The 24,381-nt window shown below is 44.4% G+C and overlaps 2 protein-coding genes across 2 annotated transcripts; one reads left to right on the top strand and one right to left on the bottom strand.

Moving 5' to 3' along the window:
* Positions 1-9,840: 9,840 nt before the first annotated feature.
* LOC125552345 (solute carrier family 40 member 3, chloroplastic-like) lies at positions 9,841-12,997 on the top strand. Its single transcript, XM_048715852.1, has 12 exons — positions 9,841-10,120; positions 10,234-10,447; positions 10,562-10,631; positions 10,725-10,849; positions 10,919-11,008; positions 11,108-11,287; positions 11,374-11,448; positions 11,552-11,653; positions 11,762-11,864; positions 11,950-12,096; positions 12,168-12,388; positions 12,497-12,997. Exons 1-12 carry the CDS (start codon positions 9,864-9,866, stop codon positions 12,776-12,778), a joined length of 1,866 nt encoding a protein of 621 aa, XP_048571809.1. The 5' UTR covers positions 9,841-9,863; the 3' UTR covers positions 12,779-12,997.
* Positions 12,998-13,841: 844 nt separating this feature from the next.
* Positions 13,842-15,910, bottom strand: LOC125552346 (uncharacterized protein DDB_G0275933). Its single transcript, XM_048715853.1, has 3 exons — positions 15,684-15,910; positions 15,061-15,208; positions 13,842-14,105 (listed from the first exon to the last, which is right to left on the bottom strand). Exons 1-3 carry the CDS (start codon positions 15,736-15,738, stop codon positions 14,030-14,032), a joined length of 279 nt encoding a protein of 92 aa, XP_048571810.1. The 5' UTR covers positions 15,739-15,910; the 3' UTR covers positions 13,842-14,029.
* Positions 15,911-24,381: the final 8,471 nt, after the last annotated feature.

The following is a 24,381-nucleotide window of genomic DNA, read 5'->3' as shown; positions in this document are numbered from 1 at the left end:
AAGGTGATAAAGAGTTCGGCGTAAAGGGTTACGTCGACGCAAGCCTTAACACCTATCCGAATGACTCTGAATAGCAAACCGGATACGTATAGTGGAGCAACCATTTGGAATAGCTCCAAGTGGAACGTGGTAGCAGTATCTACGATATGACATAAAGTTTTGCGAAATACATGGGGATCTGAATGTTGCAGACCCGTTGACTACAACCTCTCACACAAGCATAACATGATCAAACCAGAACTCATTGAGTGTTAATCACATAGTGATGTGAACTAGATTATTGACTCTAGTAAACTCTTTGGATGTTAGTCACATGGCAATGTGACCTGTGATCACATGGCAATGTGAACTAGATTATTGACTCTAGTGCAAGTGGGAGACTGTTGGAAATATGCCCTAGAGGCAATAATAAATTGATTATTATTATATTTCCTTGTTCATGATAATCGTTTATTATCCATGCTAGAATTGTATTGATAGGAAACTCAGATACATGTGTGGATACATAGACAACACCATGTCCCTAGTAAGCCTCTAGTTGACTAGCTCGTTGATCAATAGATGGTTACGGTTTCCTGACCATGGACATTGGATGTCGTTGATAACGGGATCACATCATTAGGAGAATGATGTGATGGACAAGACCCAATCCTAAGCATAGCACAAGATCGTGTAGTTCGCATGCTAAAGCTTTTCTAATGTCAAGTATCATTTCCTTAGACCATGAGATTGTGCAACTCCCGGATACCGTAGGAATACTTTGGGTGTGCCAAACGTCACAACGTAACTGGGTGGCTATAAAGGTACACTACAGGTATCTCCGAAAGTGTCTGTTGGGTGGCACGAATCGAGACTGGGATTTGTCACTCCGTGTAAACGGAGAGGTATCTCTGGGCCCACTCGGTAGGACATCATCATAATGTGCACAATGTGATCAAGGAGTTGATCACGGGATGATGTGTTACGGAACGAGTAAAGAGACTTGCCAGTAACGAGATTGAACAAGGTATCGGGATACCGACGATCGAATCTCGGGCAAGTATCGTACCGATAGACAAAGGGAATTGTATACGGGATTGATTAAGTCCTTGACATCGTGGTTCATCCGATGAGATCATCGTGGAACATGTGGGAGCCAACATGGGTATCCAGATCCCGCTGTTGGTTATTGACCGGAGAGTTATCTCGGTCATGTCTGCATGGTTCCCGAACCCGTAGGGTCTACACACTTAAGGTTCGATGACGCTAGGGTTATAGGGAATAGATATACGTGGTTACCGAATGTTGTTCGGAGTCCCGAATGAGATCCCGGACGTCACGAGGAGTTCCGGAATGGTCCGGAGGTAAAGATTTATATATGGGAAGTCCTGTTTTGGTCGTCGGAAAAGTTTCGGGTTTTATCGGTAATGTACCAGGACCATCGGGAGGGTCCCGGTGGTCCACCAAGTGGGGCCACCAGCCCCGGAGGGCTGCATGGGCCAAGTGTGGGAGGGGACCAGCCCCAGGTGGGCTGGTGCGCCCCCCACCAAGGCCCAAGGCGCAAGGGAGAGTGGAAGGGGGCAAACCCTAGGCTCAGATGGGCCTAAGGCCCACCTAGTGGTGCGCCCCCCTCTCTCCCCCTTGGCCGCCCCCCTAGATGGGATCTAGGGCTGGCCGCCACCCCTAGGGGTGTAAACCTAGGTGGGGGCGCAGCCCCTCCCCTCCCCCTATATATACTTGAGGTTTTGGGCTGCCAGAGACACGATTCAATCTCCTTCTTGGCGCAGCCCTACCCCTCTCCCTCCTCGTCTCTTGCGGTGCTTGGCGAAGCCCTGCTGGAGTACCACGCTCCTCCACCACCACCACGCCGTCGTGCTGCTGCTGGATGGAGTCTTCCCCAACCTCTCCTTCTCCCCTTGCTGGATCAAGGCGTAGGAGACGTCACCGGGCTGTACGTGTGTTGAACACGGAGGTGCCGTCCGTTCGGCACTAGGATCATCGGTGATTTGGATCACGACGAGTACGACTCCATCAACCCCGTTCACTTGAACGCTTCCGCGTAGCGATCTACAAGGGTATGTACATGCACTCTCCTTCCCTCGTTGGTAGACTTCTCCATAGATTGATCTTGGTGATGCGTAGAAAATTTTGAATTTCTGCTACGTTCTCCAACAGCAATGTCCAGGACAGCTACTCCATGAATCCAATGGTCTTTTCAAAATAGCACTTTCGATCCTTCTCCCACACTGATCTTAATAAGGCTATCAAAAACTCCTCAAGCTTGCTCGTCCACCATCGTGTGCAGTCCTTGTCATGGCCTATCTGGGTAAGATCTTCTCAGCCACTCCCAATGTACGCGTAGTGCGAGCACTTGTAAGCTCATGCTTTAATGCCGAGACCTCCAAAGCAAGTCGGAAGACAAATCGTATCCCAGGCAACGAGACATTGCCCGCCGTTAATCTTGTCCTTCACTGCCCAGAATAAAGACCCCATCCATTTGTTGATGTTCTCGATAACCCAAGTCGGGGGGTCAAGCACCAGTAACTGGTGAATCGGTCTGGCCGCGAGCCTCTACACTCTAATGCCCCAAATCCCGCGTAAATGCTCGGTCAAATGGTAGGTCATTGACCAGTCAAAAAAATCCGACCCAACTGTGTCCTTCAAACCGCCCCTATATGTTCGGGTTGTCCGACACCTCTCAAACCTAGCCCAAGTCTCGGGCAAAAACCCCAAAGCGCTCCAGGTAGCCATCAAGCCATCGAAGCGCGAGGCAGCGGCGGAGGCGGTATCCACGACGAGGGCACTCTGACTCGCCCAGGAGTAGGACATGGTTCGGAGGCTGACCGGCTAAATCTCTTCCGACAAGGCCTCGGGCGTTAGTGACGGATCCAGCAGAGACACCGCCGCCGTCCTTCCGACTGCTGACACTTACACGAAGGAGAACAGCCCCACCGGCGACCGCAAGGGGAAGGGGTCATCGAGGAAATAATGATCTCCTCCACTCTTCTTCCTGGCTGGTGGCGTGGAGCAGTGGAGTCTCATTGGACGCTGTAGGATCGATGCGCGCAGGCTGGTGGCGTTGTCTGGTGTGTGGTGACGTCAACGGCAGACGAGACTGGCAAGATCTTTGCGGTGATTCCTCGTGAAAACGGAATGGCGGAGGATGGCGGCGGCGGATCCTAAAGCATGCGCAGGCGGTGCACGTTATGGGACGCCTTGACCGGATGGTCTTAAGGCCACTGTATTAGATTGCTTCGGGTTGATCGCTATAATCATTTTATCAGGCTCTAATGAATAATTAATAAAGATGGTTATGTGCATCATTCTAATACAGAGGCTGAGATAATCCTCCTTTCGAGAAAAATGTGCTATCTCATTTTTGTTTTTTTGAACACAGTATAAAAGCAAACTCTCATGTAAACGCACATATACTCATCCATATAAACACACACACACGCATACTCTATTCCTATGAGCACCTTCAAAAGACTAAGCCGGCATATCACCTTGAGATTTTAGGAAGTCACCATAGACGCCTCGTAGTCGTTCAGGATAAATGCAAGCATCAGGATTTGAATCCTGATGGGCTAAGGATACCAGTGTTCACCTAACCATCCTAATCGCAGGTTGGTTCGCATATCTTATTTTTGTTTATTGTGTTGAAAATGGTTTAGGCAGTCTTTTGCCCATCATAGCACCTTAAAAAAACGACCCCGACACACGACCTATGGGTTGTCACATGTGCGGTGCACCTAGTCGGCCGCTAGTGGAGGGTGTACCTAAATTTGGAGATCACGAAGCACATGAAACGGAATAGCGATCCCGATTTTTCCTCTCATATTTTTTAAGTTAGGCCAAACAAGTTTTTTGGCACCTTATGTTGCATCGTGTATGACCTCCCCTGAGGTTTAAAACATCGCGTTGGCTATACGTCACGCAGCTTAATTTTCATTTTTTATTAGTCAAATTTCTCGTCGTTGATTCATGCTTTGTGATACGTGTGTGATAGGTCACATTTGACTGAGTCAACTTGCTTGCTTATTGAGTGCATGCATGCATGTCTCCGTGACTCTTGGATGCATATGCATGGACGAAATGCATGCCAATTTCAGTGTGTATGTGTATGTATGCGCGATATGCAAGTTTTCTCCGTCTTGTGTGTATGTGTTTTTGTTTTTGTTTTTAATTGGGTTTTCTTTTTTGTCTGTATGTGTGTTTTTTAGTGTTGGGTGTGAGTACATGTATAAACGTAAGTACTATGTGCGTAAATTATATTACAGCTCAAAAAAATCATTATATTGTGTTTAAGTTGTTTTTATTTTCTTTCTTCTTTAAGGATAATACATCATACTTTTTTTATAATACATCATACTTTTTTTATGTAAGTATACACATAGGTACTATAGAATATATGTACAAATTATACGAAGTGATAAAATTGTAATATTATATGCTTATTCTTTGCATATTACAAAAAGTGTAATTTTAACGCAAAATTTTGTGCAAGTTATTTTTTTTATTTTCTTTCCTTTTTAAGGGTCATAACAATGCCAATAATTCATTCCTTCTTAGGAAACTTCTCTTCTTTTGGCAAAAATTTACTATGTTATGCTTATTCTACACACCCTTTGTCATAAGTGCCTTTTTTGATATATGAGGTGCAGGTTTCTTATGGCATTGGCAGAAGTGCATTTTATTGTTGTATAGAAATGACCTTTTTCTCACTTTTGTTGGTCTTTTTTATTATCTTTTTGACACAAAGTGCCTTTTCTTTGTGTAGAAAGGGACCTTTCTCGGTTCTCTCCGTCTTTTTTGCTTCCCTTTTTGGCATAATTGCCCGTTTGCTTACCTGGTTGGTCCAAAGTCGCGATATTTTCATTATAGAGTTATTTTTGATAGTCCAAACTAATTTAACAAAATAATTAAAGATAAAACTCGGGGCTGTGCGTAGCTACCACCATGGGTAGCAAATTATTTCCGTTCTTGTGTATTATAAAAAGGCACAACTTTTTTGTAAATTGCGTGCAATTTTTTTTCATTGTTTGTTCTAGTTTTTGTTCCTTCTTAAAAGGTAATGACACTGCCACAAATTCATTCTTCCTTAGGGAACTTCATTGTTTTGATTTTGTTTTAGGTTCATTTCATTTTCTTTCTTCTTTAAGGTAATACCAGTGCCACTAATTAATTTCTTAGGATTTTTTTTTGCGAAATTCCACTATCATATGCTTCTTGTTGCATATTATAAAAACATTTTTATGTAAATTATGTGCAAATTTTGTCATTGTTTATTTTGTGTGTTTTTATTTTCTTTCTACATAAACGCTTAGTCATTCTATATTTTTCATTTTTTATTTCATTCCCTTTCTTTTTCAAGGGTAATATCAATGCCACTAATTCCTTCCTTCTAAGGAAACTTATTTATTGCTAGAATTCAAATATAATATGCTTATTCTTGGATATTCATAAAAAATCATAATATTTTTGTAAACTGTGTGAAATTTTTTGATATTGATTGGTTCAGTTTTTTTTATTTTTTTTCCTTCTTAAAGGGTGATACTAGTGCCACTAATTCATTATTTTTTAGAAAGATTTATTATTTTGATTTTATTTTAATTTATATTTCATTTTCTTCTTTAAGGGTGCCACAAATTCTCATATTTAGAAAACTTTGTTATTTTGATTTTATTTTCATTTTTATTTCATCTTCTTCTTTAAGGGTGCCATGAATATCCATATGTAGAAAATTTTATTATTTTGATTTTAATTTCATTTTTGTTTAATTTTCTTCTTTAAGGGTGAAGTAGCCGTATGGATACACTTGCGAGGCCTCTACATGGTTGGCTGCAAACACCAAAACACCTTGAGTACATTGGCTGTGAAGGGCAGATCGATTCACAGCCACACTGTATGGTCGACCTACCACGTACACGATGGAGAGCAACCGGAGCGTCCATCGACGGATGAAGAAAAGTGACTGATCCAAATTGGTGAAAGTCAATTATGAGAGAAAATCCACTTGTCCAAATTATTTTTTCCTGCGACTTGACCTTAACCAGACCCTTAAAAAGATAACATCCCGCATTTTCTGGGGGATCCTCATGCAGATCAAAGACACTTTTTTTCAAAAACGTGAAGATAAAAATGGGAGATGGTAGAGGTACACGTTTTTGGGAGGGTTGGTGGGTGGGATCTAAACCTCTAAAAGAGGCCTACCCAAGCCTTTATTTCATAAATTTGAACCATGGCATCTCGGTGGCTGAGGCCATTGATATGGGGTGGGATGGTTTCAAATTTAGAAGAAATTTATCTGCTGATAAACATGTTATGTGGGACAGCCTAAAAGCTAGATGTGAGAGGGTGAGAATGTATGATGGCAAGGATCAGCCACAGTGAATGCTGACAGCCAACAGACAATTCTCGGCTAGATCACTATACCATTCCTTGAACAAAATTGAGGTGGGATTCCCACACAAATTTCTTTGGAAAATAAAAATTCCAGCAAAAATCAAAACATTTTTCTGGCTTATTGCTAGAAAAAGTGTGTTGACCAAACACAATCTAATCAAAAGGGGGTGGAGAGGGAGACAGGGTTGTGTCTACTATGGACAAGATGAAACTATAGATCACATATTCTTTACTTGCTCTGCTGTAGACTTTTGTGGAGCTTAATAAAGTGCTCCTTTAATCTGAAAACATCTCCAGATGGAATAGATGACTGTCTAGGACCTTGGTTCAGAAGCTTTGTTAACAATGAGAAAAAAAACTAGTGCTAGTTGAGATTTCGGTCATTATGTGGGCCATCTAGAAATGTAGAAATGATATTATTTTTCGAGATAAAAAGATTAATGATCCTATGACTTTGATAAAACTCACATGCAACTGGATTGTGGATTGGTCTATTTTGTAGGAAAAAAACCCAGAACAAAGCCTACAGATGCTGGGGGCAAAGCTAATCGAACGAGTAGCAAGTGAGATCTACAAGGCATCACGGGGATGGAGGACTGGAGTGCTGCGTCTGATAGGCTGAAGCAGACCGACTTCCATTCCTGTGAAGCTAGGAATTGGTCTTTTGCTTTACTCTGACGAGGTTGCGCCCTCTTGATCCCATGCCACCTGTGGCCCAGATACTTACCGTGTTCTCTTTTATGCTCTGAACTGGTTACACTGGTGCTTCCCTCTTATAGGGGTAGCTTCGTTTTTAGAACTAGGGTTACCTGTTACTTGAACCTGGTTTCGTGCGCTGGTTTCGTTAATGAAATCGAAGGGGTGTCCCCCTTCTTTTGCTAAAAAAAAATCCACACCATAGCTTAATGACAATCCTCCTAACCATGTGATTAACAAAGTGAACCAACATAACCATCGATCTCAACCCATGTATTTTATTTTCCCGTAGCCCAAGGTAGACTATTCTTAAGGTAGTGGTAGGAACCGGCCTATGCCTAACTTTGAGTTGACGCCCCTCCAAAGTACAAATCATGCTTCCCCCCTCCTTGTCCAACCCCTCAATCAACACTAACAAAATCAGCACAATCTACTTAGGACATGCCTCTGTTTGTATTACTTGTGGTGGCTATTGTTTTTTATTAGATCGGATGTGGTGTTTCTAGTACATTCGTTGTTCGCATTGAGTTGTTGTTCACGTAAGTTGTAATCTCTTGTACTCAGCTTCCGCCTTCTATGAAATATGGTACATCTAGATATATATATATATATTTTTAAAATGAAATCTGCACGGCTGTACAAATTGCTCATGCGGACACGGGATGCACGCATCCTCCTATCCATATGGTCACCGTCGACGGCACCTCGACGGTGACGCCTCATAGTTCCGGCGACCCGCACCCGCACGAGCGCCACACCATACACGAGCTCGACCCGGCCGCTTTCTTCCTTTCTTTCTTTCCGCTCGTCGCCCCCTTTTACCAGACGACTCGGCAGGCTCCCGTGTCTCGCTATCGCTTTTAGCTCGCTCCGCGTCGCATCGGAGAAAGGCGCACAACGCGCACGATCGGCACACAGAAAAAGACTAGGCGCGTATCGTAAAGGCTATGTGTGTGTGCGTGGATATACGTGCGTCGATCACCGGCGCCTCCTCCTCCTAACCTCGGCCGGTGCACCAACCAAGAACGGCAGAAACACACCACACCAGAGTGGCCCAAGTCACAACTTTCTGAATCCGTGCTTCCGGATGGAAACCGCGACTCCCTGAGCTTGTTTCTAGGTGCTGCAAGTGCGCGCGGCACTGTAAAAGTCTCTCCAACTGTCAAAAGTTTCTAGCTTCCGGGAAGTGCTGTTGATCAGTTTGTCGTTACCACTCAGCTAAGCAAGGTGTGACAAATAAGTTAGCAAGCTAAAGGATCAACAAAACGAGTGCTAATCCCTACTCTACATGGCTACACCATGGTAGGGGAGATCTGATCACGCCCAAAAGACTAGACTCGCAGCCATAGTAGAAAGTCCAATCCTGAATCAACCTTCCACTTGCGGCAACAAGCAAGCCATTAATGGCGAAAATCATTGGCGGCATGGCCTTAATGTTATCCACGGGATGCGTGCGTTGCATCTTGACTCTTGCGTGCTTGGTGTGCCTACGCGCCACGGGCCCGGGTTGTCGCCAAGCCCAACCAGATTTCAATCCCCGCACTCGATTTTAATCCCCCGGGCCCCGGCCCGCGCGCGCCGTCGTCTCCAGAGGTCGTGGAGGTCTGGCCACGCATGTGCACCGGATAAATGGGGGCACTGTTCCCGCCCATGCGTGGGCTCGGTCGGTTGGAGACGCATCCAACGCTGCGGCCTACGCAATATTGCATGATATATTCATGCATGCAGGATGAGGTGGAAGTTTTTTTTCCCTGGCGAATGTGGCACTCACTGCGCCACGTGGGAGAGTCAGTGTGCCCACTACACCAACACGAGCGTGTGTTTTTCTAAAAGCTACACTACCCTGCCTAGTGGTAGTAGGGTTGATAGGATGGGTGCCCAGTGGCCTAGTGAATTGAATCAACAGGCTATCCTCCACTTGACCACAGAAGACAGCCAGCTCCAAATAGACCACCTTACTAGTAGATGCAGTGCATGCACCAGGGAAAAGATCAGGGTCAGAAATGCTCCAACTTTGGATGGGAAATTTGAGATGGAGGCGAAAATTATAAGTTTCAGAAGAAATCTTGTGGACTCGAACAGTTGGCTCAATTGTATTGTTACGACCTGGGCCGGTCTTCCTGGGCTATACAGACAGTTCTGGAGTCACCATGCGTATTTTTTGTATCCCAACAAAGAACTGGCAGCCGTTAAAAAAATAGAGAACTGGCTATTTGTATTCCTACATAGAACTGGCTGTTTCTAGCCAGTCTGTTGTGAATAATGTTCATGTTTTTTTATTGAAAGGGATTTGCTCCCCCGGTTTCATACATAGAAATCAAATGTGCATTACAACGCAAACACAGCTACTACCAACAAAACGCACCTCAAAATAATGTTCATGTAGAGCACACAACAGTAAAACACGAGTGACTCTTTGTATCCTGCAAAGAAGAAAGAACTGGCCATGTGTCACGTCGAATCTGAAAACAATTTGATGTCCAACAACCAGAGCGTCCAATCAAGGATCACCCGGAGGATCAGTGCCGCTTGCACTAGAAAACAGCGGGCTCTAGTCAAAGACCGGCACCATCCTCCATTGCTGAAAGGAGGACATCACCAACCAGACGGACAAGCAACCTTTGACGACCGACCGACCGACGAGGCGACGACGAGCTGCGGTCAGCGCCCAAGCAAGTTATTTTTTAGTAGAAGCACCCAAGCAAGTGTATCAGCGAAGAGCAGAACGGGGGATTAGCAGCAAGATAGCTTTTACGGGCCGCAGAAAAGGTTGGCCCGGACAGATGATTATCGTGAGGCCCAAAAGCCTTGCGCAGGCATATCCCCACGGCCCGAACGGCCACCTTATCCGTTTCATTCAACTCCCGCGCGCGCCGCGCGCCGGCGCCTGCCGTGGACGACGACGCGGGGCGGCCATGCCTGCCTCCATCTCCATGCCCAAGGTTCTCTCGCCTTCATCCTCCTCCTCCACTTCGCGCCGCAAACCGGCACCAGCAGCCTTCGCTCGGAACCCGGGCTGCCGAGTCTCGCCGCCGCGGAGGTACACCCGGCTTCTTCGTGCACCTCCCGTTTCTTCAGGCTTGCTTTCGGAATACGGTAGAGGCACTAGAGGCGTTCATCCAGTCCAGCCGCTGACTGTGGCGCGTTTCGCAGTTTGAGGTCAAATAGCCGGTTCGCCGGAAGCTGCCACACCGGCGCGAGCTCCGGTACAAGCCTGGCAGAGTACAGCGGCGAGGGTGCCTCCGCCGTAGGATACGAAGACGGCGGCCCTCCCTTCGTGAACCTGTCCTCGTCCAATATCCAACGAACCGAGCCGATCTTACTCAAGGATGAGTTCGCGCCATCCCTTCTCCTCGCCACCGTGCCGGTGATCGCCGCCACTCTTCTTCCATCAAAACTCTTCTCATTTCTTCCTCTTCACAGAGCTCACCATTTGCAGACTGGTGCACAGTAATCTTGAATTCTTGATATGAAATTCCAGGCCCAGAGGAAGGGAAACGGCGCAGAGGGCCACTTGGAATCAACCCCTGCTTACCCAGCCGCCATGAAAGGTAGCATACTATCTAGTAGTACTCGTAATGTGAATTACCACTAGAAATCAGTGATTCTCGAGCACCTTATATATGTCTACTTACCGGCGACAGCTCTGTACGGGGCCTGCCTCGCCGGGAACGCGACGGAGCACCTCTGGAATTTCACCTGGCCTGCCGCAGTCGCCACGCTGCATCAGAGCCTCCTCCCGGTCGCGGTTCTTGGGTTCTTCACGAAGGTGCCTGACCTGATCAAGCTCCCCTGCTCACATTAGTTCCTGACTCAAGTGCCTGAATTCGATGCGCAGCTCCTGGTGTTCGTCGCAGGTCCATTGGTGGGGAACCTCGTGAGCTCGCTCCCTCTGATTCCCACGTACCGCTCTCTGACTGTAATTCAGGTGATTCTCTGAACAATCCTTGAGAATTTTTAGTGCTCATGCTTCTCTGCTGCTGAAATTCTTTGCGTTCTTGTCACCCGCGTGTCCTCAACGTGTCAGACCGCAGCACATTTGGTGTCGGCGGCAATGATCACGTATGCCTTCAGCTTCCCAAGGGCATCCACCGCGCCGGCGCTTCTCTTGCGGCCATGGTTCGCCGTGCTAGTGGCGTCCACGGCCGTCGACAGTCTCTCCCGTGTGTCGCTCGGCATCATCGCCGAGCGTGATTTCGTTGTGCAGGTGAGCCTATATAGCTCGCGCGTCAAAGCTTCATGAGTCTGGGGAAAATTTTCTCATGTGGAGACCGTTTGAATGTGTGACTGAAGCTCGCAGGGGAAGGCAGGCGGATCGCGCTCGCGCAGGCGAATGCTACGCTCAGCAGAGTCGATCTGATCTGCGAGGTCAGACATCTGCATCCGCTTCATCTCTGCATTCTACATTGTGTAATCAGTGGTATATGGTTTTGTTTTGAAAGAGGGGTCGGTGTATGGTTTTCATGTTCAGACGGCGGGCGCGTCAGTCTTTGCATTCCTGCTCTCTAAGAACGACCCGCTGACCTGCATCAAGCTCTCCTGCCTCATATCGCTCTCTGCTCTACCTCTTCATGTATGATACTAGCTGCACTACATTGATTTCTCCTCGTCTCGAGCAATATACATTAAACTTTTCACTGTTAAGTTCCTGAAAAATTCTTAAATATTTTCTTTTTTGAAGATTTTTCTGGGAGGCGCGATGAACCGACTCGCCGACGGCGTCTTCGATCACCCTGAACATAGAAGCCTGCCTGCTGCTTCTACTTTCGACGTCCGGAGGATAGGTGAGACGGGTACATGCAGCTAGAAGCCTAGATAAAACTGTACATGGAGTTCATAGTAATTCTAGCACCGTTTCATGTCTGACAGTGGTCGATGCTGTGGCCACCATCAGACGCGGGTGGAGCGAGTACATCAGCCAGCCGGTCCTCCCGGCGAGCCTCGCCTACGTGCTCGTCTGCTTCAACGTCGCCCTCGCCCCCGGCGCTCTGATGACCACGTTCCTGATCCATCACGGTGCGTCCATCTGCGCCACTGCACGGCCAACTTATTGGCGCTCCAGAGATCACTGAGCTCGTTGTTGGCAGGCGTGAGCCCGTTGGTCCTCGGCGTGTTCGGGGGCTCGTCGGCGCTGACGGGGATCCTCGCGACATTCATGACGCCGAGCCTTGTCAAGGAGCTCGGCATCCTCAAGGCCGGAGCGGCCGGGTTGCTCGCCCAGAGCGCGCTCCTGGGAGCGGCAGTCGTCATCTACATGACCGGGTCCATCTCACGTGGAGGCGCCCTCTTCGCCTTCCTCGGCCTGATCGTAAGTCCGTCCGTCGAGAGCATTTCCGCCGCCGCGAGAAATGCGACAGTGTGCTTTGATCGATTTTTTGGTGGACTAATGGGGGTTTGGGCGCTCGCGCGCATGCAGGTGGTGTCTAGGCTGGGGCACATGGCGTACAGCGTGATCGGGCTGCAGGTGGTGCAGACCGGGAGCCCCATGGGGAAGGCCAAGCTGATCGGCGCGACGGAGATCGCCGTCGCCAGCCTCGCGGAGCTCGGGATGATGGCGGTGGCGGTGGCCGCCAAGGACGTCTCTCGTTTTGGTGCTGTCGCCGTGCTCTCGGCGGCCGCTGTCGCCGCGGCCGCCTGGCTCTACTGTGCCTGGCTGGCAAACCCCACCCAGCAGCTGAAAACGCTCTTTCCGTCGTGATCATGCGCGAGTGACAAGCAGTTTCGCACGAGTCGCGATTTCTTGACCCTCACACGATACTTAAGACAAGACGTCGGCACTTCCCACAGAATGGATCTTCGGAAGTTCCGATGCTTTACACAAATTTTGCATTGCACAGTTGAAGAGGTGATGAATATTTCCATGAGAGAACCTCTTTGCGACGAATCATATAAAACTGAATGTTTAGTTTTTTCTTTACTTTGTGCTTATCCAGCAAGTTTCCAGATGCTATTACAACAACCATAGAATATACATCGATCTTTGAGGAACATGATCACACTCTCTAAATCTTTATGAAATTTATTTGGGTGAAAATGAGTGAAAATAGACAATATTAACCCTTTTCTAAAAGCTTAGTTAAGGATGATACTGCAAAAGTTTAACAAAATTTTACTCTTGCTTTGCACCACCCATTCTTGGTGGGGAGAAAAACTTAGCAATTTCCCGCACGGGTCAGAGCTACTTACTCTGACGCTCAGCTTTGAGAGCTCAGCACGAAAGCTACTGCCCAGAATGGAAAATAGGTCAGCTCCAAGGTCGTTGGAGTTGAACCCAAATCGTCATTTTTTTTTTTTGCGATGTCGCCAAGTTTTTCTCAAAACCAAGATGCCTGTTGCTGATCTAGCCAAGTTTAGCGCTGGAATGAGTTATGTTGACCGATAGAGCTATATTTGGTTAAAGCTTCAGACAAGGGTAATTTTCGGTTAAACATTCAAAAGAGGGTCAGGTTTTGTCAAAAAGAACAAGGAAAATACTGAACAACCGAGTGCATCCAAAAGGTACAGTATATTGCATATTCAACAGAAACACAAGGCGTTTCGCAAAAAAAGAAAAAGAAAGAAAGAAAAGACAACTTTCTGGCATTATGTTTTTACAGTGACGGTTGAACAAAACTGGCGACTTCTCTGTTTTTTAGACCAAAGCTTGAAAATGTATTTTCGTGAATGATTCAGTACTTAATTACCTTTTGGAGGTTAAACTGAAAACTTTGGCCAGCTAAACCAGTTATTGGAGGATAATGCTATCTAGCACAACTTGCAAGTCGATAAAAGTACTACATGGATTCCTTGAGATCATACCAGGTTATGCATCTGGACAAACCCAAATGTTCACAAAAGGTCTCTAGGAATTCAGCATCAATCAACTAAGATAACCAGTAAGCAACTGCCAAATTCCAGTGTACGTACAGGCATGGAGAACCATGGCTTTCCATTTATCCGTGCATAAAGATTATTTGTTCTTCTCCTTGCTCTCTTGCTCATCCATGTAAGCCTTCTTCATATCTTCCAGTATTGCATCATTGGTGCTGCCAACATACAAAAGCGCGTGGGAATTACAATGAATGAGGTGTCTACGCCAATGCTAGTATGCAACATGCCACTTCAAGGATAGAGAAAAAAAAGGTAATGGTAACCACCTTCCAATTAGGTGGAACCAAATTCCATGGCACAGCTCATAACAGATTTTGGTTATGATTGTCACTTCGACAGAGACGCCATGTGGTCAGAATTAATAGCATAAATGCACTTCTCAAGATTCAGGCAAATGCACTGATCATCAAACATGTTTCAGCACTAGGTTCCTCAAATGGAAAACTACCATTGGTGACAAGTAGATCATATTCTTTGATCTTGTCCAATGGTTTTACACTCTGTCCAGGCGCTGCTCTCAAGAACTGGCGCAAGTTCATGGCACGGTCAGAACTTCGGACTACAAATCAAAACCTACAGCAAACTTGGCTCTATAAAATTCCAAATGAACCTGGTGCTACTGTCAAAGACAATTTTGTCAATAACAGCAACAGCTGTCAACAAGACAGCTTCTAAACCCAAATCGATTACCAGAAGTACACCATATGAAGGACTTGCATATAAAAGGAGACATAGTTCTGTCAGTAATGAAAAATCTAGCGTCTACGTAGTATATGAGGTGTTAGAATCATGAGAAACTCACAGGCATGAACTAATTTATCAGACGTATCCACATTGCCTCATTCTCTGTACAATATATAGATATCTTTAACATTATAATTCTGCTGAATGACGAATAAAGGCCAGCTTATTAGTTTCGGTGATTAATCCACAAGCACAATGTTTCTATTTATACTTAAGGAGCAATATCGGGGTCTTCAAAGCTTTAATTTTCTATTTGCACGAGTGAGACTCTACCTTAACAAATGAGGTTTAAACAAGAATCAAGATATAACTTGCAAGATTTGTCCAAAAACAGAAGTTTATAACAGACATATAATGGTCACTTACAATTGATGAAGACAGTTATTCAACTCTTTGGCTTGCTTGCGGCATGTCCAAACCACAGAGAAAGTTCTTCCTCGAGCACATTCGGCATATTTTGAACACAGCACATCACATTCCTTGAGGGCCTTTTGTTTCATTTTGCTGCGCAAAGCTGAAAAGAGAAACACAATGGGCAAAACTAGCTCTTTCAGATAAACAAGAACGAGAACCTTTAACTGACATACTTTAAAACATGCCCAAAATTTCTCATTCCGGTGAACCACTAGCAGATTCTACCAGAACAGAGTTCCCAAATTTCATAAACACGTAATAACACGAGCTAGTAACATCAATTCAGCTTTCTGCAGACCACTTCAACCAGCCAACTACCACTACCACTACGCACAACAACGCCTCCCTTAAATAAGATTCATAGCCAGAGCCTCCCTGGTTCGGTGAAACTGCAACCAGCCGACTACCGCTACCGCTACGCATTATTCTGCTCAGATTGCGTTGTGATTTCAAGAGGAAACGCCCGCGGAGTTCACGCACTGCCCGATTTCGCATCTGCTGGAGAACAAGGACGAGCTCTGCATTTCTCAATATTCCGAATCGCCAAGAATTGGAAGCTTGGGGGTTTGACTCACCTTCCTCGACCTTCTTCTTCACGTGATTCTCCCTGGCCTCCTGCAGGTACCCCATGAGGCTACCAGGTGCTGCGGTGCCTGATCGTGGAGAGGGGCGGTGAGGGAGATCTAGGAGAAGTTGGAGTTAAACCCTAATGCCCTTGGAAGGGGAGGCGGCCATTGACAGGGAGGTTTCCTATCGGGTTTCCCCTTTCTTTGGTGGCCGAAGGGACAACGTGGAAGAGATTCGGGGGCAAGGGCTTTTGGGCTGTTGGGGTTGGTTCCACACAGCCCAACTAAGATCCGGCCCGTCTACTTACTGTTTTTTTTTCCATTGTTCAAAAAGAACTTGCTGTTTTTTTTTTCTCTTGAGGGCAACTTACTGGTTTTCAAGGTACGTACGGGCATGCACAGTGGTTGATAAGGCTGTCTTATCTTATATCCACCGCGACCACGTAGGTAACGGAGCTATCGTTTCCTACCCTAGCCGTTGCCACCAGGTGACTAGGGCGAGGCGACTCTTTTCCTCTGATCTCCACCGGCCGGTGTGCTGGCTCCCTCTCCCTTCGGCCGCTGCTCCGGCGGCAGGAGGGAGGGGGGACCCCGTTCCTCGGCTCTGTAGTTAGGTTTTGGATTTGTAGGTCGTGGTGCGTCGTTGGGGTGGTGGGAGCAGCGCCCGGACGAATAAATCCGCCTCAACCCCACTCCCACACCGGCGGTGTCCTTCATGACGGCATCTCGGAGTTGATGGTATCGTGTCTCTGTCGACCCTCAGATCGACAGCGTTAGGGTTCATGGATGGTGTTGACGAAGCGGCGGCGGCGACTCCATCAGGTGTGTCTCTCCTTCTGCTCTGTCCCTGTTGCTGTGGCGTTGTCTCCGACGCCATGGTGGAGCAGGGAGGTTTTGTCGTTCAGGAGTACGCGCAGGCGGTTGTCTACGCAAGTGACAGCTGGAGGATGGAGTATCTTGTGTTGGGTCTGTGGTTGAAGGCGGGCAGTTCTGGTTTCCTTCTGCGACGTCGTTGTCATGCAAGGGTGTCAGTTCTGAAGTTCGATGGCGTGTCCGGGGACATGTTGCCCCGGTCTGATTCTTTCAACGGCTATGGTTTTGCTTTTGGCAAACTATTTTGGAGTTCCGTAAAGCTGCTGATCAGCGATGGAGCCGCGTCGAGCTTAGGCGAAGAGGTGATCTGTCTTTTTACCCTTTGGTGGCCGCTTCGGTGGTGTCGAAGGAAAGGGACATGCGCTGGTATTTTGCATAGGATTTTCCATCTTTTCAGTCATGTATGGTCGGTGCTTACGTGCCTTATAACTTGATCTTTATTCTATATAAATGAGACATGTATTACCATGCAAAAAAATATCTTATATCCACCACGTAATCAAGATAAAACAATAAAAAAATAGGTACCATGGATTATTTCGAGCCTTATCAACTACATATCCCTATATATGTGGTGAGAATACTAGTGTTAAGAGATTAATTAAGAGAAGGTGAAACTTTTGTTATTCCCTCCTTCCATCTATATATGGTATAATGTATTTTTTGAGGCTAACTTTGACTAAATATTAGAGCAATAATATATGATATGCAACTTACATAAAGCATACCGCTAAATTCGTGTGTGAAAGGAGCTTTTACTGATATAATTTAAACATTGTGCATGTCATGTAGTATTAACCTTGTCAATAGTCAAAGGCAGTCTTAAAAAACGCATTAGACTCTATATAAATGGAAGGAGGGAGTACTATTTTCTTTCTCCTCATCTCAGTATTTATCCTATGTAGCACTCCTAATATAGCACCGTTGTACATGCACTACGAAATTGCTAGAGCATTTTAAACAACCAAAGCTATATATCACTCGTATTGATACCTATTACAGCTCCTAATATATCCGCTCGTTCGTGATGGCCAAGAAAGCAGGTCCTTGCTCGGGTCGCTCGTTCGGCCGTTGCTCGGGTTGTTGAAGGAAATATGCCCTAGAGACAATAATAAAGTTGTTGTTTATATTTTTTTATATCATGATAAATGTTTATTATTCATGCTGGAATTGTATTAACCGGAAACTTAGTATATGTGTGATTACATAGACAAACAGAGTGTTACTAGTATGCCTCTAGTTGACTAGCTCGTTAATCAAAGATGGTTAAGTTTCCTGACCATAGACATGTGTTGTCATTTGATAAACGGGATCACATCATTAGAGAATGATGTGATGGATAAGACCGATGACCCACAAGTATAGGGGATCTATCGTAGCCTTTTCGATAAGTAAGAGTGTCGAACCCAACGAGGAGCAGAAGAAAATGATAAGCAGTTTTCAGTAAGGTATTCTCTGTAAGCACTGGAATTATCAGTAACAGATAGTTTTGTGATAAGGTAATTTGTAACGAGTAGCAAGTAATAAAAGTAAATAAGGTGCAGCAAGATGGCCCAATCCTTTTTGTAGCAAAGGACAAGCCTGGACAAACTCTTATATGAAGTAAAGCGCTCCCGAGGACACATGGGAATTATCGTCAAGCTAGTTTTCATCACATTCATATGATTTGCGTTCGGTACTTTGATAATTTGATATGCGGGTGGACCGGTGCTTGGGTACTATCCTTACTTGGACAAACATCCCACTTATGATTAACCCCTACTGCAAGCATCCGCAACTACAACAGAAGTATTAAGGTAAACCTAACCATAGCATGAAACATATGGATCCAAATCGGCCCCTTACGAAGCAACGCATAAACTAGGGTTTAAACTTCTGTCACTCTAGCAACCCATCATCTACTTACTACTTCCCAATGCCTCTCTCTAGGCCCAAACAATGGTGAGGTGTCATGTAGTCGACGTTCACATGACACCACTAGAGGGATGACAACATACATCTCATCAAAATATCGAACAAATACCAAATTCGCATGACTACTAATAGTAAGACTTCTCCCATGTCCTCAGGAAAAAACGTAACTACTCACAAAGCATATTCATGTTCATAATCAGAGGGGTATTAATATCCATAATGGATCTGAACATATGATCTTCCACCAAGTAAACCAACTAGCATCGACTACAAGGAGTAATCAACACTACTAGCAACCCATAGGTACCAATCTGAGGTTTGGATACAAAGATTGGATACAAGAGATGAACTAGGGTTTGAGATGAGATGGTGCTGGTGAAGATGTTGATGGAGATTGACCCCCTCCCGATGAGAGGATCATTGGTGATGACGATGGTGATGATTTCCCCCTCCCGAAGGGAAGTGTCCCCGGTAGAACAGCTCTGCCGGAGCCCTAAATTGGTTCCGCCAAGGTTCTGCCTCGTGGCAGCGGAGTCTTGTCCCGAAAGCTTGATTATGATTTTTTTTCCTCGACGAAAGACTTCATATAGAAGAAGATGGGCATCAGAGGGCCACCAGGGACCCACGAGGCAGGGGGGCACGCCCAGGGGGGTAGGGCGCGCCCCCCACCCTCGTGGCTAGTGGGTGGCCCCCCCTCTCGTACTTCTTGCGCTCAGTATTTTTTATATATTCTGAAAATAACTTCCGTGAAGTTTTAAGACTTTTGGAGTTGTGTAGAATAGATCTCTTATATTTGCTCCTTTTCCAGCCCAGAATTCCAGCTGCCGGCATTCTCCATCTTTATATAAACCTTGTAAAATAAGAGAGAATAGGCATAAGTATTGTGACATAATGTGTAATAACAGCCCATAATGCAATAAATTTCGATATAAAAGCATGATGCAAAATGAACGTATCAACTCCCCCAAGTTTAGACCTCTCTTGTCCTCAAGCGAAAGCCGAAATCGAAAAATATTGATAAAACTAAAATACGGACATAAGGGCATCATGATCATTCTTAGAACAACAACAGAGGGCCCATGAGTATATATAGGACACCTCTTTTATACTCCCAGGAGTACATACTCCCACCCTTTAACGGGTCCTTTGAGTGGATATACCCAATATCTAACAAACCAACTAATCAGGAAAAAAATTGGAGCTACTTTTCTGTTGTGGTGCGCACGGATAGGTCTCTGATCCTAGAATTAAGGGACTGTACTTGTGGATCTCAACTTCTGAACATCGAAACCTTTTGACCACACTCCTGGCATGTATGAGTATACAGGTTAAAAAAATGAGTATATAGGTGAAGTGAAGTAGTGCATGCATGTTCCCATCAAAAAAAGCACTGCATGCACGTGAGGTCTATGGTAGCTAATTCTTTTAGTACCCATGTATTAATATTTGTCGGCCATATATATTTTTAATGGAGTATAGAAAACATTTTCCTGATGGAGTATGCATCAAAAAAATTATGGAGCACATACCACAATTTTGTTTGAAATGAAGCATACATCACTTTCTTTTATGGATTATAATTTTTTCTCGTGTGTCAATAACTCAATATGTACCACCTTTTCCAAATGTAGTGTACTAAATTTTGGTAAAGTATGCACCACATTTTATAGATGGTGTATATACCACATTTATTTAAGTGAAGTGTATGTCAAATTGTTTTTCACAATATAGTATATGCCACTTTCTAGTGACGGAGTATATGCCATTTTTTAGGATTGAGTATATACCACATTTTTTGCCATGTAGTATATACCATATTTTCTTGCGATGGAAGAAGTATATACTACAATGTTCATACCAGATCAACGGTATATACCACTTGCCACTTGGTTTACAAAGGAGTATGTACTACAAATACCGATCAGACTGGTGTACTATAATTATTTAAATACAAAAAAGTATAGATGTTTCAAATATTTATATTGGTCCACACCAGAAAATACAAACGTATATATACATCACAGCGGAGAGCACGCTTGCCCTTGCATGCTTGCTGCGTATGCATGTTGCATACATATGGTGGATCAGCCGATGCCATCTGATCATGTACGCACACGAATATAAATTTGTAATAGGATGTAAGTATAATTTAATCATACATCATAGCAATTAGTCCATGAACAGACAACATGTACAGTAGCTATCATTTCCATGGATCTACTGATTTGCCTTACAATTAACTAGAGTAGCAGGATGCTTATATTGCATCTGCCAAAATAAAGCCCGACGTATGCAATCCTAGGTTGTCGTGTCGCCGCCGCACGTATCTTCTCTCTGTCATCGAGCCGAGCCGTCGAGCGCCACCGCCGACCGCATCTATGTTCACCATGGAGCCCCTGGACTGACCTGATTTCACTACTGTGACATGCAACAACGAGCCGAGATGAATGCATGGGGTTAACATGAATGCTTATAGAAAATAACACAAGGATGTCTCTTAGTATCGCCGCCGGAGTCCCGGATGGAGCACGTACTTGGATGGCAAACCCCAATTTTTAGCACCAGGACAGAGTCCCGGATGTTGGATGGCAGCCGCTCTCGCCGGAGTCCCGGATGGATCAGCTCGCCGCAGGTTGGGATGGGCCGTGCATTGAAGAAATTGGAGATCGGGCTGGGAGAGTATCATCGGACGGTCGCGTCGCCGTCAAGCAAGGTATTAATATGTGGGCAACTACGCACATCCCTGATCCCTAATTTCTTGGAACTAATTTTCAAACTATGTATGATCCATGCAGAGAGATTTATCAGGTAGTTAATTAATAATTTTATTTGATTAAATAATTGCTAATGGGCATGCATTTTTGACCCATTACCACATCGGCGTGAGCTGTTTGGTGCTAGGAGTATGTACTCCTCCTAGGAGTACTGACCCATTTTCTTATATATATATATATATATATATATATATATATATATATATATATTGTCATATGATCTCTTATGCTAAAGTAACAATTTAATCATAATTTCAAGTATGAATCATAAACTTCATTGAGAACCAACAAACTCTAATCTCAGTCATTGAGGCAATTGCAATTTATCATAACATAGAAAAGAGTCAATATAAGAGCTTTTCAGCAAGTCCACATACTCAACCATCTTTTAGTATTTCACAATTGCTAACACTCACTCAATATTTATGGGTATGAAATTTTAATCGGACACAGAGAAAAATAGGGGCTTATAGTTTTGCCTCCCAACGTTTTACCTCAAAGGTAATGTCAACAATAATAGTTCATAAAGACTCACATCTAATTAGCTATATATATCAGGATCTTTCCAACATACTGTGTTTGCCAAAGGATAAAATGTAAAAAGGAAAGGTGAAGATCACCATGAATTTTATGTAAGGTAGAAGATAAAAGTAAAAGATAGGCCCTTCGCAGAGGGAAGCAGGGGTTGTCATGCGCTTTTATGGTTGGATGCATAAAATCTTAATGCAAAAGAACGTCACTTTATATTACCACTTGTGATATGGACCTTTATTATGCAGTCTGTCACTTTTATTTCTTCCATATCACAAGATCGTATAAAGATTATTTTGTCCGCACTAATAAGTCATACATATTTAGAGAGCAATTTTATTGCTTGCACCGATGAAAACTTACTTGAAGGATCTTACTCAATCCATAGGTAGATATGGTGGACTCTCATGGCAAGACTGGGTTTAGGGATATTTGGAAGCACAAGTAGTATCTCTACCTGGTGCAAAGAAATTGGCTAGCAAGAGAGGGAAAGGCAAGCTCAACATGTTGGATGATCCATGATAATATAATATACCTCAGATGAAAGAAAACATAACCCATTACGTTGTCTTCCTTGTCCAACGTCAACTCTTTAGCATATCATACTGTAATGAGTGCTCACAATCACAAAAAATGTCCAAGATAGTATATTTATATGTGAACCTCTCTTTCTATATTACTTCCTATTCATTGTAACGATGACCAAAACTATGTTTGTCAACTCTCAACAACTTTTATTCATCATACTTTTTATATGTGAGCTCATTACTATTCATAAGATCCATATGATCTCTTTGTTTCTATTTTATTTCTTCTCTTTTATTTTATTCCCTCAAGATCATAGCAAAATAATAAAGCCCTTGACTCAACACTAATATTTATTATATATAGCTCACGGACTCGATTACATAGAAGGATCATAAAGCAAAACTCACAACTAGATCATACTAAAACTTTATTCTACTAGATCAAGATATTATCAAAAGGACCGACTAAGAAAAACGGTAAAGATAAAAGTTGTGATGGTGATACGATACCAGGGCACTCCCCCAAGCTTGGCAGTTGCCAAGGGGAGTGCCCATACCCGATGCTCAGTTCTTCTTTGTCGGTGAAGAAGGTGTTGGTTTTGTTGATGGCGTAGGCTTCTTCCTTAATTTGCGCTTGAGGACAGAATTTTGATCCCTTAGATCATCGATCTCCTGCTCAAGGCTTAATATCCTTTTGCATAATTCCTATTTGTTTTCCTGCAAGAGGCGAAAAGGGATAAAATCGATCTTAGGTTTCTTTGCTCTATCAGGGAGGCTTGACTTTTTGACCTCCACATGCATGTCCCCAGGTTGAGGTAATGGGACTTCATCTTCATCTGAGCTCGTCTCCTCTTTTCCCTTGGGTTCATAGTCCTCTTCTTCTTCCGTAGTCCAACCACAATGCTCCACGTCCCCATAGACCTTAGGAGCTGCAAGGTAATCAGCCACATAGCTTTCTCCTTCCGAATCATGGGACAACATATTGCTCTAATCTACAGCAGGAACAGCTCGAAACAAAGACAGAGGATATTTGCGTGATACGGTGGTCAAAACCTTCGGGAGATTGTATAATGATTTTTCACCGACCAGAAGAAGTATCATGCAAGAAAACAGAGTCCGAAGAGCACACGATGTGCCCACAAGGTAGGGGCGCTCCCAGGGGGGTAGGGCGCGCCCTCCACCCTCATGGAAGCCTCGTGTCCTTTCCGGTCTGCTTCATATTTTCTTATTTTTCTAAATATTCCAAAACGGAGAAAAATTGCCATTAGAACTATTTTGGAGTCGGTTTACTTACCGTACCACATACCTATTCCTTTTTGGAGTCTGAAACGTTCTGAAAAGTGTCCCTTATGTATTCCTTCGGGGTTACGGTTTCAATAATATTAGTTTCAACATTCATGGGATTACATGAGATATAATCTTTAATTCTTTGATCGTTCACCACCTTCGGATTTGTGCCTTCGAAGTTGTTGATTTTTATGGCACTGGAACGATAGACCTCCTCGATAACGTAGGGATCTTCCCATTTAGAGAGAAGTTTTCCTGCAAAAAAACTTAAACGAGAGTTGTATAACAATACATAATCACCTGCATTAAACTCACGCTTTTGTATCCTTTTGTCATGCCATCTTTTAACTTTTTCCTTAAACAGTTTGACATTCTCATAGGCTTGGGTTCTCCACTCATCAAGTGAGCTAATGTCAAATAACCTCTTCTCACCGGCAAGTTTGAAATCATAATTGAGCTCTTTAATGGCCCAATATGCCTTATGTTCTAGCTCAAGAGGTAAATGACATGCTTTACCATAAACCATTTTATACGGAGACATACCCATAGGATTTTTATATGCAGTTCTATAGGCCCATAATGCGACATCAAGTTTCTTGGACCAATTCTTTCTAGATCTATTAACAGTCTTTTGCAAAATTAATTTGAGCTCTCTATTACTTAATTCTACTTGACCACTAGATTGTGGGTGATAAGGAGATGCAATTCTATGATTAACATCATACTTAGCAAGCATTTTACGAAAGGCACCATGAATAAAGTGTGAACCACCATCAGTCATTAAATATCTAGGGACTCCAA

The sequence above is a fragment of the Triticum urartu genome, chromosome 4 (genome assembly GCF_003073215.2).
Source record: "Triticum urartu cultivar G1812 chromosome 4, Tu2.1, whole genome shotgun sequence".
NCBI lineage: Eukaryota > Viridiplantae > Streptophyta > Magnoliopsida > Poales > Poaceae > Triticum > Triticum urartu.
This window is presented reverse-complemented; position numbering and strand designations above follow the sequence as displayed.

Bases quoted from the DNA above. Each gene is read 5' to 3' on its own strand.
- LOC125552345 (XM_048715852.1), top strand. From the start codon at position 9,864: ATGATTATCGTGAGGCCCAAAAGCCTTGCGCAGGCATATCCCCACGGC. The intron at 10,448-10,561 runs GTGATCGCCGCC...ATGAAATTCCAG, and splicing joins TTCTCCTCGCCACCGTGCCG to GCCCAGAGGAAGGGAAACGG. The intron at 10,632-10,724 runs GTAGCATACTAT...TACCGGCGACAG, and splicing joins TTACCCAGCCGCCATGAAAG to CTCTGTACGGGGCCTGCCTC.
- LOC125552346 (XM_048715853.1), bottom strand. From the start codon at position 15,738: ATGGGGTACCTGCAGGAGGCCAGGGAGAATCACGTGAAGAAGAAGGTC. The intron at 15,209-15,683 runs GTGAGTCAAACC...TTCTCTTTTCAG, and splicing joins GAAGAAGAAGGTCGAGGAAG to CTTTGCGCAGCAAAATGAAA. The intron at 14,106-15,060 runs GTAAGTGACCAT...GTATGTTGGCAG, and splicing joins AATAACTGTCTTCATCAATT to CACCAATGATGCAATACTGG.